Here is a 16,271-nt window from a genome sequence, read left to right on the forward strand (position 1 = left end):
AAAAATGCACCAAGTTGTATGAACTGTATCTGAGTTTACAATTTTCTCACTTTTAAATGACTTTTTCACGCCAGATTCAATTTTCAAAATTTTAGTCAACAAGATATCAATGACAACACAAACAGCTCCCTTTGCAGTACACAGGATGATTACTCAGTTGTAAAAAATGTCATAAACATAGAAACAGGTGTATGAACATTTGTGCTGGTAGGAGTCTATGAAGCGACATCTCTACCTATTGAGGTACTGGTAATTAACAATGTTCAAACACCTTTGGAATACAAATCAGCGATGCAGAACATACAGATCTGTACCATCTTCCATAATAATTATTATTCTTGTCATGTTATTTTATGTCACGCACATTTCAATATCAAACAAAGGGTACTGACCACACCATGCCATCCCTTTGTATACTACCATGTTCCACATCACATCACAGACTTCATTTGTACTTTCAGTTGGTACCGGACTGCAGGATGAGGTATATATTTTAATGGCTTCATGGCACACTAATTATGTTGCAAAATTAGTGGCACTTTTAAGCAGTGAAATTCACACAGTGACTTATAAAACATCATGGCCTGTACATGTGTAAACTGCAGTATTACTGTTGACAAGTGAACTCTGGTCTGGACTAGAATTCAAATCCAAACAATAAAAGTGAATTCTTCACATTCAGGGATGTAGAAAATTTTTGTCACAGCAGGAAAATTATGGTTGACAGCCGGCAATGTCCGTAATGCGACCACGAAGCGGTCGTTGGGGGTGGGTGTGGGAGGGGGGTGTCTCCCCCCTCCCACGGTGCGGACTTTTTTGATTTTGAAGTCTCCAGAATGGCTCTCCTGGACCCATTTTATGAATTTTTGGTCAAATCTTGCACACTTTTACATCATGTACGATGTAACAAGGTAGGGACAGTCAGGTGATCTCTCTTCAGGTACTTTTATTTCTAAACATGTAACATTTATTATTTGTATAGTCTCGTTTTTTCGATGTACACTGGCCACCATAAACCGGTAACTTCGTCAAAGCTCAATTTTCTGTTCAATAGCCACGCGTGAGAAACTTTAAATTTACTTGTAGAATTGTCCCCATATTTGTCGTACGTCGGAATCGAAGAACAGCAGCCTTTGCTGCACATATAGAAATAATGAAGTCCGATTTTTCGCTCACCGTTGCCATCGAATACATTGCTAAACACAGCTAGGATTTCTTTCTCACCGTCACTCTGAGATAACACGTACTGTACATTGTTGTTTGATTCACGACCCGATGAATTGACATCACTAGTAGCAAAACTTTTGGTTGTTTCAACAGTTTCACTTGAACGCGGTTCGCATTCAATTGTTTCGATATTAAATACTGGAACACGGTGGCATTGCACGGCCGCTTGGGAACTCGACTTGGTTGTTTTGGTTGCGATTTCCGGAGTACATGTAGGACTTGCACTGACGTCACTCTGCTAAAGTGCCGGCAGGTTCCTCAGCAGATTTTTCACCGAAAGTTTGTTCGGCCTGTTTATCAGAGAAACCACTGAAGAATTTCTTGATACTTCGCTGTTTATCGCCCAAACATTTACAATCTGCGTGCAATCTCCGCAAAGTTGACATAGGCTTGTCATGCAAATACAACTGCGTGACTGTACCGAGTCACTCCGAAAGCTAGCCGAACACATGCCGACAATGACGTACCAAAAAAACACAGCGAGGTCAACTGCGACCTGCATGACCTGTGCACTGCATTCCGACAAGCACAAGTACGTTACCGCGTACCGATCCCGGGGTATAGACCGTTTATGCATGTAGATTGTTTCAGGGTACTCTTGTTTACGATTCGATTTCGTTTGACTAGGAATTTTTGGGAGTCTGAAAAGACATGAAACTCTATGATTTTGTAAACTTAGTACTCGACTAATACCTGATCCCGTAGCGGACTGAATTTAACACGAGTGGCCATTTCCGTGTGAACGCACGCACGTATATGTATACATCCTCGTACTCGATTACGATTGATTTTTCGGACACACAAATACAAAAAGCTGCTGTTTCTCGTTGCAGTTACATTTATTTTGAAAGATTTGTGAGAAGATTTTGGCTTTTTTACACTGCAGCAGAATGACATCGATTTTACATCTACAAATAATTTTCACAGCCGGCAAAATTTTGCTGACAGCCGGTTGTTTTTGCCGGCTGCCGGCTATTTTCTACATCCCTGCACATACAGATGCTGTGATGACAAGTAAACCATAGACCCTAAAACATTACATGTTTCAATACGCTTGTGGGAGTAGGAGGACTTGCAGTTGATATACAAAAAAATTTTTTAAAAATTGAAAGTTAAAGATACTGGCCAATTTAATAAACAAAGTATCAGAACATCCCTGATGGTCCTGTGGCCACACTTTCCCTTTTGCACATGTGTGTTATGTCAATTTTTCATCCTACACAATACCACAGAACAGCCCTCTAAGTCCTTTTCCACGATGTTCTCCCCTGTGTAAATTTTCATTTCAATAATACCATATTGCAACAATCAGATTTACATAAAGTCTGGCTCCAAAATGTTTGTTAAAAAGATCTGTGAAAATCAGCGACATTTTTTACATCCCTAATGTCTGGGTGATGTATTCCTAGGTTACCTGGCTGGTTGTTTGATAAAGGAATTCTATCTATTGACGGTGCTACAGATGACACGATTGGCTAACAGTACACTCAATAATATGTCCATTACACCCAATAGGCCAAATATTAGCTTCTTCTTGGATGTTTGGCTCACTTACATGCTAATATCTAACACTGTTGACACAATCGTAATCCAACTCCGAGTACATACCTTTTCAGCACAAAGTTTGGCTTGAGTACACAGTCTGCTTATCCACTGACGCACATTGAAATTAATGTAATTTTGAAACTAAAGTACGCAGCTTTTCCTTTTCATTAAAATTCCTGCCAGACCTGAATGCAAATTATGCCAATAAATGCCACACACGCATTTAAACAAGACAACAGCACGCAGGTGAGAAAGATGATACAGTTAATAAAATCAGAGATACCGCCTCACCTTTATTTGGGGAGTCTGACTTCTACAAAATGCATTCACTTTCAGCTGTAGCTTTAGGGAAGCTTCTGTCAGAATAACACACTGGTAATTCTTCAGATCGGTTAAATCTGTGTCTTCGTTCAGAACTTCAGTGCTAACTTTCACCGATACGTATGGATTCAGTTCAGCGAGGCGAGGTAAACTAGCCTCTGCTCTGTAGTTTGGATAGATAGAAGAAATCATGCAATATTTACATCAAGGGACAGGAGCAAAAGACCATGCATACATTTTAGATCAAAAAAAAATATGACAGTGACTGATGTTTTGAGTACTGAATGCAAATAAGAATCAAGAACTGTTCATATCATCCTCTCAGAAGACTGTCTCCTCTAATACTGTATATCCGTTGAAGACTGTCTCTTTTAATATTATAAATCCTTTATCATAGCTGTTTCAAGTTGAGATAATCTACAGTTCAATGATGGAGATGTACCAATCAAGACCCATCATTTGAGGTGTCACTTTGCATTCCCTCAGTGTTGTTGATTTAGTTTAACCTGTATTGCTTCTGATGGTGTGTTAGTACCTGTGCACATAAAAAAAAACAGCAGTGTGGTACAGTGTGTGGGTAAGTGTTGTTATGGGAGTCCAAGGGTCTGGTGACAATGACAGAATAACGGATATCTAAAATGCACATCAAAACCTGGTTTGTTAAAAGACATAGTATGTGAATAGGTCACTTTTAGTGCTTAGATTTTCATGAAGTTTTACTGTGATGAATATTGAGTTACTATTGAGTTACCCATTGCTTTAACCCTTTAACCCCCAGTTCCCTGTATACAGGTCCAACTTTACCATAGAAAACAATAGACTTGGGACAAACCATGGTGGTGAAAGGGTTAACTTGAAAACCTTTCCAGTAGCCATATTTGAACTTTGACATGTAAGCACATAACTTTATGTCTCAAACTAGGACATTGACATTACTACAAGGGTATATTAGCAGTAAAAATATGTGCTTCAGGGACTCCTGTTACATACTCCCCATGGAACGAATTACGCTTCAGCAATTTTTTTCTGAAAGCAGCTACATGAATTTCTGACATTCCCTGTTTCTACTGTGATACATCTTGTCTGTCTGCGTTTCTGAGAGTTGAGTCAAACTATTGACACCCCACTGTTCCAGCAGTACTCTATCATACAACAATGACAAAACACTTTACTGAGATGCTAGGACTACAGATACTTCAGTAAGCAACAGCCTCACGCATGGCGAAATGCTTTGTAAGATATTTTACAAACATTCTTTTAAGTTTATGATCTAGTTTTGAAAAATGTTGATCTTCCTTTAGAGTGTCCATTACTACTACAAGTCTAATGTATGATCTAATAGTTTCAAATGATATGGGGGTAGGATTTATGTATCAGGAACATGAGTTAAATACAGGATTATGAAGATTTCCATTGAGGAAATCTATAATTCTGACTAATTCCTTATACAGCACTAACAAGCTAATTACAAACAGTCTAGTTCAAACAATTAGCTTTCCTGACAGTATGCCCTTGGGTGAGAAAGCTTTGTAATATCAAAAGTCATCTATGAAAGGTGAAACATGATAAATGGGTGTAAAATACTCACAAGAGTCTGTAGGATATTCAGAGTGTGTAAAGTAATGGCGGAGTAAGGTTTTATGCAACCAAACTGAGAATAGCATATTCTAATGGGGCAATATACTTGAAGGTTGTTACAGATGTTTGAGAGGTTTTTAAAATGGGTATAAAATACTTTTTGGGTCCGTAAGATGTTCAGAATGTGTAAATAATGGCTGAGTAAAAGTTTTTATACAACCAAATTGACAATAACATATTCTAATTGGGCAATATACTTGAAGGTTATTACAGATGTTCAATGAGGTTTTAAAATGGGTATAAGTGTACTCTTAAAGCCTTTGAGATATTCAGAATTTGTAAAATAATGGTGGAGTAAGGTTTTATGCAATCCAATTGCAAATGGCAATTGAGCAATTTACTTGAAGATGTTTGAGAGGGTTGTCACTTCCACAAAATGGTAAAGCCAAACTTAAAAGCCAGATATGTGCAGGGGGAAAGGGAGATTTGTCACTGGTATAAACAGTAAGCAACACAAAAAGCCATGTATGTACAGGAGGGAGGGAGGAATATGGATCTGTATAGGGAGATTATAATTTTTGAGGGTTTTATCCAGAGTTGTGATGGGTATGGGAAGTAGTCTGAAAGAGAACCACCGTCAAGTGGGCTGGGAAATATACACGAAATATGCTAAGAGTATAAACCTATTCATACCTTTGTTCAGAAGCGCACATTTTTGACATGGTACTTCTATTGTTCTATGAAAATACTTCTTCAAACCTTGGTGGCCTTTTTATCCCCTTTGATGTACAGGTTGTTTTTTGTCAAATGTCATCAGAATATGACTTTTTGAACCCTTTGACAGTCATGGTGAAAAAAAAATTAGGAGCCTCTTTTTCTTGCAAAACAAGTATGGTTCTCGGGTTTTGATAATTCCTAAATGAAGAGACTTTGTCAATAAAGCTGGCGAGCGACACGCCTTCTCTCACTTCCTTATCAAACAGCCCATGACCAGCTGTACAGTAAAATGATTCCTCAAAACCAAACAAAATCTGCAGCCTGGGGCAAGGTTTTAATGTTCTATCTAAAAGCAGCAGTACAAAGCAAAGGTCTTTCATTCTTACAAAGTAACTTCCTGTACACAGAGCAAGAAGCAACACATGGGGGTGAAAATGCTGTTGAGTGAAATGGAGTCTAAGAGATGGAGGCGAACTTTTCAATTTTCCTGAAGGTTAAATTTTTACTTTTGAACACAGTGGTTGCACTAAAATATAACTGTTAAAATTAATGTGCTTCAATTGAACACAAACTGGTTATATTTAAATTCAAGATTATTTACATGTCTCTGTAAATGTAATGTATATAACAATATCTGAAAAACATCTCTGCATTTTGGTGACTGAACACACAATAATTATAAAATATCACCATTTTGTCATGACAGAAACCTACTTCAGGAAAATGCTGAATCTTTTGTGAAAAGAAGTTTAAATTAACGACCCAGAGCTTTGGCAAAAATTTACCTATTTCTGCCTGCTTTCACATCTTCTTCCCTGAGATAAAACTGGGTTGACAAATCCTTGTAGCTTGCTGTCTTGCTATCTTGCAGTGTCACAGACTGTGGATAAAACACAAATGGATATCACTGTTTCACAAGAGTCTGCCGGCTGTTCCATTGAACAATCCCCTCTAGGCTTCCATATGTACATGACTTTATCAGGATGTCAGGAACAGTAACAATATGTGGCAACGGATATGTTGTCAAGAACAAAATATTCATAAAGAATGATTCTCGAACAAAACTTCAAGAAAGTTTATGACGAACTTGGAAAATGATTTGATCCCGATTTTCCCTTTGGTATGAATGCCCTTTCAATACAATTGCTTTCTGCATTGACCTTCAAAGACTTGTTCATTTGTACACAAGTACTGTACAGCCGCTACACTGCAGTATGTGATAACAGTCCCTCGGTGATGTAATACATTGATTTTATTTCTGTTAGAGTGGTACAAGAATGTGAAAAACCACATACGTATTTACAATAATTGAGCATTGGTGTACCATGTAACACCAATTTGACCAATCACTGACTCAAGGGTATTCTTTTTGACTTTACAAAATTTTATGTTTTACATGTACATGTAGTAGTCTTGGGCTGAATCATGGAAATATCAAGAAACTCCAAGACTGACTGTAGGATTTCAGGAATCTTGAACTTATAAAGGGACAAATTGCATGGGAGATTGCTTAAAATTGTGAAAGTAATGAACAATACTATTATTATTATTTAGAAAGTTGGCCATTTTCCCCTAATTACAAGACATCCTTCAATTTTATAATGCACACAACTCGGAACAGATCAAGCAACAGAATTTTTATTTTATCAACTGCGATGTTATCAAATTTGATAGCATCTACAGTAAAGAATCATTATATACACCACTGAGTTATCATAGTTAAATGATACTGTCAAAGCCTAAAACTGTCCTTTCAGAAAGTCACTGAAATTTTTCTACAGAACTTAAAATATTCTTCACAGGGGTTTTTGCAACCTGTTTTGGCAAATTCTACATACCTAACAGGCCCTAGAGATTTTGAAGTCTTATAATCAAGCTGTTGACTATCTTGAGATCAGTTTTCACAACCTCATATATGTAGTTCCCATCACCTTTCTTGTGAACCATCATACCTTTCTTTCCCTTAAGACTTTTAAGAAAACTTTCAATGGTCTACCAATATTTCTTGAAAGAGCCTTTCTTCAGTCAAATTACCCAAAGAAGCAAGTTCAATTAAAATTTCTTGAAGAATATATATACACATGGAGTTCTCATTGTTGGATTAAGTAACTGTCTATGTGAAGGTGTTTGGCATGAAATGCACTTTACCTGAACTTTTGCGAAAATTAAATTATCAATAATTAATGGGAAGTAAAGAAAGATCTTTACTGTTGCACAGCCTATCGAATTTCAATTTCATTAGCTGCAGTGTAGCTTTTTTCTTGGTATCTTTCATGTCTTTTGAATTTCTGTTCAATGAGATAACAGAATATCCACAACCTGCTTAGAAGCCACAAACTATATGGTAATTTTATACTGTGTATGAGGGGAGTATACGGCGTTACAGTGGAAATAATGTATTTATGTCTGGAACAATGCCATTTGTTCACACCAACAATGCTTCCTGATGGTTTCTAATCACTGACTACATAATTTAAAATATTTGTGGCTGTATATATGTATGCAACTTTTTGAATTTGAACCAAAATGTTTTCACCATATATGTGCACAATGTGGTATGCTGTCTCTCCAGTGTGAGGCAGTGGACTTGCAAATATGATAAGGAAGTTTAATATACTGCATCCTTCCCTGACCCATCCTAAAAATGGAAGTTGTTCAATCCATGACATTTTTTCTTTTCACTTTGGAATCAAATGACATAGCTTGATTTCCAAGATAAGACTGATATATCCCCTCAGGACACACTAGGTTTTCCAAGCCAACTTTGTTCAGCATGAAGAAAGTGAGATATTACATCCTTGGATGTTTAAATTTTTCATCCCGGAAAAGAATTTGGGCCACTTGGGGCGAAACCGGCAAAGTGACAGGTGTTATGTCCACAGTGAAATCTACAGAACAGAAGAGAGGCAATAAGATATAGCATGCAAGTCATACCAAGAGCAAAAACATGTGACATGACTTGGCGACAAAACATGAGTAATGTGATACAATATCAAACCACAAGGAAACAGAAAGTTAACTAATATTCACTGTGATGAAAGGTATTATTATAAAACCCTTTTCAATTTACTATGCATTTTCTGCATATTACATCATCTAAAAATAGACAGTAAGCCATCTGTTTTCACATCTATAAATTTACAAAAAAGGGAAGGAATTGCAAGTAATAAATCAGTAGGTATTATAATTCTGTGTACAATGCTTACCTTAACACCTGCCAGAATTATATTTTTGCTGTAAGAGGGAAACAAACACATATATTATACATCAGAGTATGTTTTCACTCTTACCAGGTGCCTGGATAATACACATCTTGACATTTAAATACCGAACCCTTAACAGTCTTGGAGAGATGAAAGGTGAATGCACTTCGAATGTTGAGAATTTCACTGTGGCTGGCATATAAGTATATCAGTACAACTCAAAGGCAATGACAGGTCAATTTATTGAAATTCTCGTGAATGCGTGATTATTGACATAAATTTCCTACTTGCAGTATTGTTTTAGGATCAAGATTTTTTGTGATGCCAGGTAAAGACATGGCCATTTAGGTGGATGGAGGATTGAGGCACTGCAAATTTCCAGGCTTTTCATGAAACATGTTGTTGGTGTACTGGGTTTTATTGTCCTGACCAGGGGTAGAGTATCTTGTTTGGGTTGAATCAACACAACCTTATAACAGCATAGCTCCTCATGACTTGAGTTATTGCTTGTGCCAATACACATTTTCAATTGCAAAAAATGATGAAAAAAGACATATTTTCAAGTTAAGAGAGTTTGAGGCTCGAGTAGATATAGCAAGTAATTTGTTTGACAATCCTACCAGTTTCAACTCCCAGACCTCCCAATCCTGATATCAGCACATTAGATTTGGCCATCTGCTGCATTGCACTGTCACCCAAGACATACCGTTGGCGACTGCAATGAAAGATAATACAATACCCATTGCAGTTGTTATCAGGGCATTTGCTCTCAGTATTTTGCACTCAGTGTCTTCAAGGTATCAAAGACGGCAATGAATATTCTGTCAGGAAGTTGGCAATGTAGATGGAAAAAAGGTTTTGTGCGTTTTAGACATTTAGCAATACATGTACTGTCAGAGACAAGACAGCATATTAATATGTTCATTATATTCCCAATTTACCACCGGTTTTTGTATTATCTGTGTTCAAATTTTACTGGTTGCATTATGAAAACTAATAATCTAAAATTTTAGATAAACATATGATTCAAAATTCATTTCATTGAGTGCCACTGAAGGTGTCTGGTTTTGAACCCAATGTAGATCCTTATATTTTTATCTTGAATCACGCAAATCTATAATAAAAAACAATTGTAAATTCATATCCTTGAACAGGTACCATTTAATAGACAAGGGTGTATTGGTCTACTCAGAAATGAAATTCTTGGCATTATAGAATTTTCATAGAGTTTTCATAAACTTACCGTATACCAGTGCATGTGTATATCTTTAACAGTACCTGAAGAGAATTGTTTTTCTAATATATTTTTTTTTCACGTTTTTATGGCTGTTGGCATACTTTTTACCACTGTAGTGTTATTTGTTTAAACCCTTTCTTGCTAGGTTTATCTGTCCCTATCAGGTCACATTGGTTAAAACAAGAAAAGCATAGAATATCCCACATACTATACATGCTGCTATGGTAAATAACATAATTGACAAGTTAAACACCAATAAAACCATATAGATGATTTTGACCAACTTTTTTGTTATGAAAGATAGATATAACGATGGCAATCTTTACCAATATACAGATATGTCTGTCCCGTCAGTGAGCCTGATGATGATTTGCAGGGTACCTTGATCTTTGACATGAATTCGAACAACTTGACCTGAACTCTGACTTTGACAGTGTAAAGTTACACAGGAAATGGGATGTAAGGCCTCCTTTATCACTCTTATAATGTTAGTATTGGACACACTAGTCGATGACAACAACATACTGGCAGTGGTATTGGTAGCAATCTGCTGGTAGAGGGCTTTATAAATACACACACACACACACACACACCACACACACACACACACACACCAAAGTATACATATGTCTTTGAGAAGTTTTAGAGTACTCGATGACAAAAGTAGAGTGTTATAAACACAAAAATTACTTCAATTAAACCATTTATGAACTGAGAAAAAGAAGAGAGTGTAATACCATTAACTTGGAGAGAACAAAATGTACCATTTTTTTCTGTCACAGTTTCTATACTATAGGACATGATGTCGAAAAACTTTCAATCTCAAGAAGTATACATCTGTATTCAAAATTTAAACTAACATAATTTCTTCAAGAATTGCGGCAAATCAACATGTTATTACTTAGGATAAATAAAGGGTACCTGTTGCAGACTAGAATGGTGGTCTACAATTCTGTAATATTAACATTCAACCTTAGCAAATGGTATGGCAATGTCAAGGCCAAAATATTGCTGCTTTCAGATATACTACATTTACTCGCTCTTACTAGTATACATGGATGATAAGAATTTGATCTAGTAGAGAAGCTGTGCATTTGACACAAAATCTTCACTTCAAATTTAGCGGTTGTAATGACAGTGTATGGCACAAGCATGATGTCAATCTGCAGCAGGCAACTGCAACCTCAGTTTGTGGCTCTATTTTTGATGCATTCAAGTTTCTTCCACCAAAAGTCAATGAATTCAATAAGATCAGTTCTATATTCTCTTCTTCAAGGCTGTTATGAATGTGACAATTACAGCCACATTCCTGTTTGACATTCGCTTTCCACAATAGTTAGTTTGATGTTTTTTTAATTCGTAATCGAACGACTCAAAATGTTGGATTCATTTTTGAGTTTCCAAGAACAACAACAATGTAATTTGCTATTTCTTGTCACCTTCCAACACAGACATCAATAGTACATCCTTCTGAAAATATTCCAAATCATGACAACTGAAACTGACCTGTACAAAGAGTCATCAATATCCATTTGATCTGTTGCCATGGTTTTTGACGTAGATGTTACTTGGCCACAATGGCTGACTTTACGTTTCTTCGGCGTGGCCTGCGTCTTGAATTACCTGCAAGTGCAAAAAGGTTAAAAAACAATTACAAAGACACAACATACAACATGACTCCTTTACTAATAAGATTTCACCTATTGGTTCAGTTTACAACTACTACATTGAAGTTATTTAAAACTGTTCCAAAAGATTCATTCGATTTTGAGTTATTTGTTCAGTTCCTATGAATGGCTTACATATAGATATTCATCAACATATCAAAATTACTCTTACTATTGGTAGCAGTTCATATGAACTTGAATTTCTCATATTTTTGTAAAAATGGCATGAGCACAACAAAGAAATTTGACAAAATTAAACTACGATAAAACAAATTAAACTGATTTTAGCATCATAAAACAAATCTTTAAGAAAGACATATGTCTATTGATTTAGTCAAATGCGAACAGAAGTGTAAGTACAAAAGATGTCTACTTCATGAAAGCAGTCAGAATGATTTTATGTAATTTTCATGAAAATGTTATATTCAAAAATACATAAGTTGAACAAAAATTGTCTGACTTATCAGTTAACAAAAATTGTTTGACTCTGCACAATATTTCTGAATTGGACAAAGTTAAATGAGACCACGGTGATATCATATACCAGGACATGAAGGGTAACTTAAAATCACTGCAATTTTTAAGAACTTTCTGTAATATATATCATTAATGAAGCCACAATTCTAGTACAGTGGTTCTGCATTGTTCTTCATCACTTGAATCACTAGATTTTTTAACTCCTAGTGCATATCTTCATGATTTAAAATGCAGACCTACATTCAGAGAAGATAGTTTTCATGTACACTCAACCGTGCACATTTGGAAATATATGGAAGACAGGAAGGTTTGACTTATGCATACTTGTGTTTGAACAAGTTAAGAATGATTCTCTTGACACGATTCTTTTTAGCAAGAGTAGAATGTTGCAAACCATGGAATATTGCCAACTTTCATTTTGAAAAGAAAATATTACATCAGCATTCAAAATGACTTACTACTAGATTGCGCACATCAAAAACTATAATCTTGAGCAATTATTGGAGTTTCCCATATCATGCAACATTACACATGACTTTTGTAAATTTGATGGTTGCAATTGAGTAGACATGGAAAAATTAACATGGGAAGGCACAACATCAATGGAACTCCCATCACATCATAGGAAACCCCTGACTGACATACAACCTACTAATTAAACTAATACAGATATCAACTGTGTACAAATTTCTGAAAATAGAAAACCAAAACATCACACTGCTCATAAGGAGCCAGCTGTCAAATACCTCGACAATGAACTTTACTGCAGGTTTAGGGTAAGGTTGATATCAGTATGAAACCAGCTTGACTGTTATCAGATATGACATAATTTACAAGGATTGGTAAAGTGATATCCGACACTTCCTTAAGTTATCCACAGGCTGACAAAAACATGAAAATACCCTGGAAGATACTTTCCATCCACCAGTTGTTACTATTTCAGCTAGTGACCTACATAAATTTAGGTCAAAAGAGTCATGTGATTTCCTCAATATACCACCATCCACTGCACTTCCTCAATGAGTGAAATTATAACAGATTTTAATACATTAACAGGACCAGGTAAAAAAACGTCTACTATAATCATATTAAAACATATTCAAAGATCTGTTGTTTTCACCCAATGAAACTTAAAGAGATACAGTCGTCGGAACTGCGCTCAAAGGTCGTATGGGACCCATACAACCAATGTAAACACTGTATCCAAGGTACGATGGTGAATGATGAAAGTTAAAACATGTTTGTCATAATCTACATTGTATAATTTAAATGTTGCAGCTATGATGATGAAGTTCATCTAGATGTCGTGCACGAAATACATTGTTTGCAAACAAGAAACTTGTGCAGGCACAGTTCCGGCGACTGTTTCCCTTTAAATCTGAAATTATGCAACTAAATCTGCAACTAAAGAATCATGACCATAAACAGTACATACAACCTCAAAGTCAAACTGTGCCTTTGTAAACAAAACTGACTGCACAAGTAAACAGGTTCCATGTGTATATGCAAAAGAAATTAAAATTTGATTCACAGTGTCAACATTACTTTGTAGCATACCAAAGTCATGTAAGCAAATGGCATAAGCTGTTGAACCCCATTAATTATAACATATACTAACTATCAAATGGAGGAGGAAATGAAGATAATGGACAAAATGCCCCAACTCTTCTGCTAACTGATTATCATACCCTTATGATATACAAACTCAAAGCATACATAAGTCCTCTGGTTTCTTTTTATCATTCTATAACGGGGAATCTATCACTTTTCACACTGAATGAAACGAATGTTTTTTCATAATATTTGTACTTGAAAAGAAATATAACAATACATTTCATAACAACTACCAGTTCAAGTATGTAAATAACCATGCAATCCTAACTTTATATTCCAATAATCTAGTATGCAATCAGACTGACATAATATCAAAGTGATATCCTGATGGGATTTTTTGATTTCACGTGAACTTTGCTGAATTGTAGAAGCTGTTAAAACTGCATGTTCAACGCAAGGGAGAGACTCTTTTTCGAAGAGAAATTGCTACATAGCCAGTTAGTACTTTTATTTCTATCTACATGATCAACAAAAACAAAACGATTGAAAAACTGCTTTCACATGACAGGCAGCCACTTTAAAATCATAATTCTACAGATTGTTTATTATCCACTAATAAACGAGAAAATTAAACAAGGAACACATATAAGTTGGTTGAAGATGATAATGTCCTGTACTGAATCCATAATTATATTCCCCACAACACAGCCTATATTCATTGGTCACATTACCCATGACCTAAATGCAAACATAAAGCTCAAATCAAAGCATAATTCCTACAAACATTTCACATTCACCATTATGCAAAGCCCTACTTCCCTGGAATTAAATATAGCTTTTATTGCTTATACTCTCACTTCAGCATTCCTCAGATGATACCCTCTTACTTTTCAGGATATCTTTTAACTTCTAAAAGCAATATAACAGTGTTTTAGATTTTATTACTGGTCCCGTGAATCTAAGTCATCCTTTGAAGTTAAGTTAAAAGTTGGAGTATGCATGCATACAACTTGATTACTGAGATATATTATATTGAACATACAATTATTGACATGTAGGGTGTCAGGTACTAGTCGATTATAACATGGAGGTCTTTTTTTACCTCAAAGATTATTAGAACTACAAACATGCTTTATCTCAACTGTTCGAGATGTCCACAGTCCACAGAATGACTAGGCTAACGCAGCAAACATGTATAATGAGGTACTTGCTCTGAATTTGAAGTTTGATTGACATCATAAACGATGCATGCATGGAAGACATACCATGTAGAACTTTGTCATATCCCTACATATGTTTCGAACTCTAATATTTCTATGATGTTGTTGTCAAGTTGCCATGGTGATTTGGACAAAACATCAACTGTTAGACTTCCCAAAGACACTCGGGGAATCTCTGGCAAGGAAGTTCTTGTATGCAAGATTGCTTTTACATTACGGTATATGCACACATATCAATGGATGGCTTGACCGGTAACATGTACATACAAATAATCAAAAGATCATCTTGAAGCTACAAACTACCAATATTCCCTTAGAAACGGGGAGGGGCTTGGATCTATGGCAACCATTGTTCAAAATACTGAAAATACACAGAGGCAAATTCAAAATCGTCGTCTGTTCTTGCGATTCTTCCAGTTCTACAATACCAATAGACAATCTAACAAAGTCATACGATCAATGTGAGGAAGTTTTGATAATGCGCATGTAAACATAAGGAGAAGGTTGCCGTGATCGTAATGAAAAGCGTTTCGATGGCAGAATATCACTTAATTACAATAATGCAACATCATGTCGCGGACACCGATTTTGAACAATCGCTCAACACATGTGCGGCAGCGAGGCGCTTGCTGGCCCCACGCGCCGGGTCGGACAGAAACCCGCACCTAGCACCTCTCAATGAAAGGGTCCTAGATATTCAATAACTTTAAGCCAAACGTTAACTTCTACCTGTGAGCATTTGTTTTAAACCCGGCACACCTCAGAAGAGTTGCAAACAAACATTATGACTAATATATGCACCGGTGTTTCATCGAATTCAGCTGTCGTCTGCAAAACACAGAAATGATATGTTCATTTATCACGTGTTGCTTCCTTTCGAATTGTGCATCTACCATAACAAAACAGCAATATTGAAGATCATTTCGGCACATGCGAACATCCTCACCTAAAGAGCACGGTCACCGTAAACTAATGTTAATCCGCGGAAGCAAAAACACAGACAGGTCTACTTCAGTTTGGCGAGTGACTTTATCCTGATATTCGTACCTTTGCCGATGGTAACGACTGTCTTTCTAAGGGCTAAGCTGATTGGGTAGATAAAATTTGACCCCGCCCACTAAATAAATGTTTTTTACTGTAGACAGCATGGACAACAGTTTATATCGTCTGGATGCAAAAATATTTAAAGTTCAGATATTAAGGATAAAGAAAAATTTGAGTAAATATCAACTTTTCTAAAAGAATATTGTGCCCATCCGATGCATATCAATCTAATGCGCGCATTCATTAACCTATCAGATCAGGCAATTCAAAAATATATTTGAGGCCTTGCAGCTGAAGTCATCGACACTAACATGAATACCTAATTTTATTCCCGAAATTCAAACAATAATGTCTAGTTTAGTAAAAAACGAAAGATAAATGTATTAAAATATGGACATAATACTTCATATTAATCTATTTTCAATAGATAATATAATAAAAGTTGTGTAACTTTATATCTGTATGATATTCTGTTAGGCGT

At 36.0% G+C, this 16,271-nt stretch overlaps 1 protein-coding gene across 1 annotated transcript in view; it reads right to left on the reverse strand.

Moving 5' to 3' along the window:
- The window catches only part of LOC139121350 (ubiquitin-like modifier-activating enzyme 6), a 71,077-nt gene extending 55,264 nt beyond the window's left edge, over positions 1-15,813 (reverse strand). Inside the window, exons 1-6 of the mRNA XM_070686168.1 lie at positions 15,693-15,813; positions 11,335-11,451; positions 9,216-9,306; positions 8,595-8,627; positions 6,174-6,268; positions 3,064-3,256 (exon numbers count right to left, since the gene is read on the reverse strand). Coding sequence (XP_070542269.1) covers positions 3,064-3,256; positions 6,174-6,268; positions 8,595-8,627; positions 9,216-9,306; positions 11,335-11,375 — 453 coding nt within the window. The 5' untranslated portion in view covers positions 11,376-11,451; positions 15,693-15,813. The remainder of the gene's footprint in view (positions 1-3,063; positions 3,257-6,173; positions 6,269-8,594; positions 8,628-9,215; positions 9,307-11,334; positions 11,452-15,692) is intronic.
- Between the last annotated feature and the right edge of the window lie 458 nt (positions 15,814-16,271).

Source organism: Ptychodera flava, chromosome 21 (assembly GCF_041260155.1).
Source record: "Ptychodera flava strain L36383 chromosome 21, AS_Pfla_20210202, whole genome shotgun sequence".
In the NCBI taxonomy this organism is placed as follows: domain Eukaryota; kingdom Metazoa; phylum Hemichordata; class Enteropneusta; family Ptychoderidae; genus Ptychodera; species Ptychodera flava.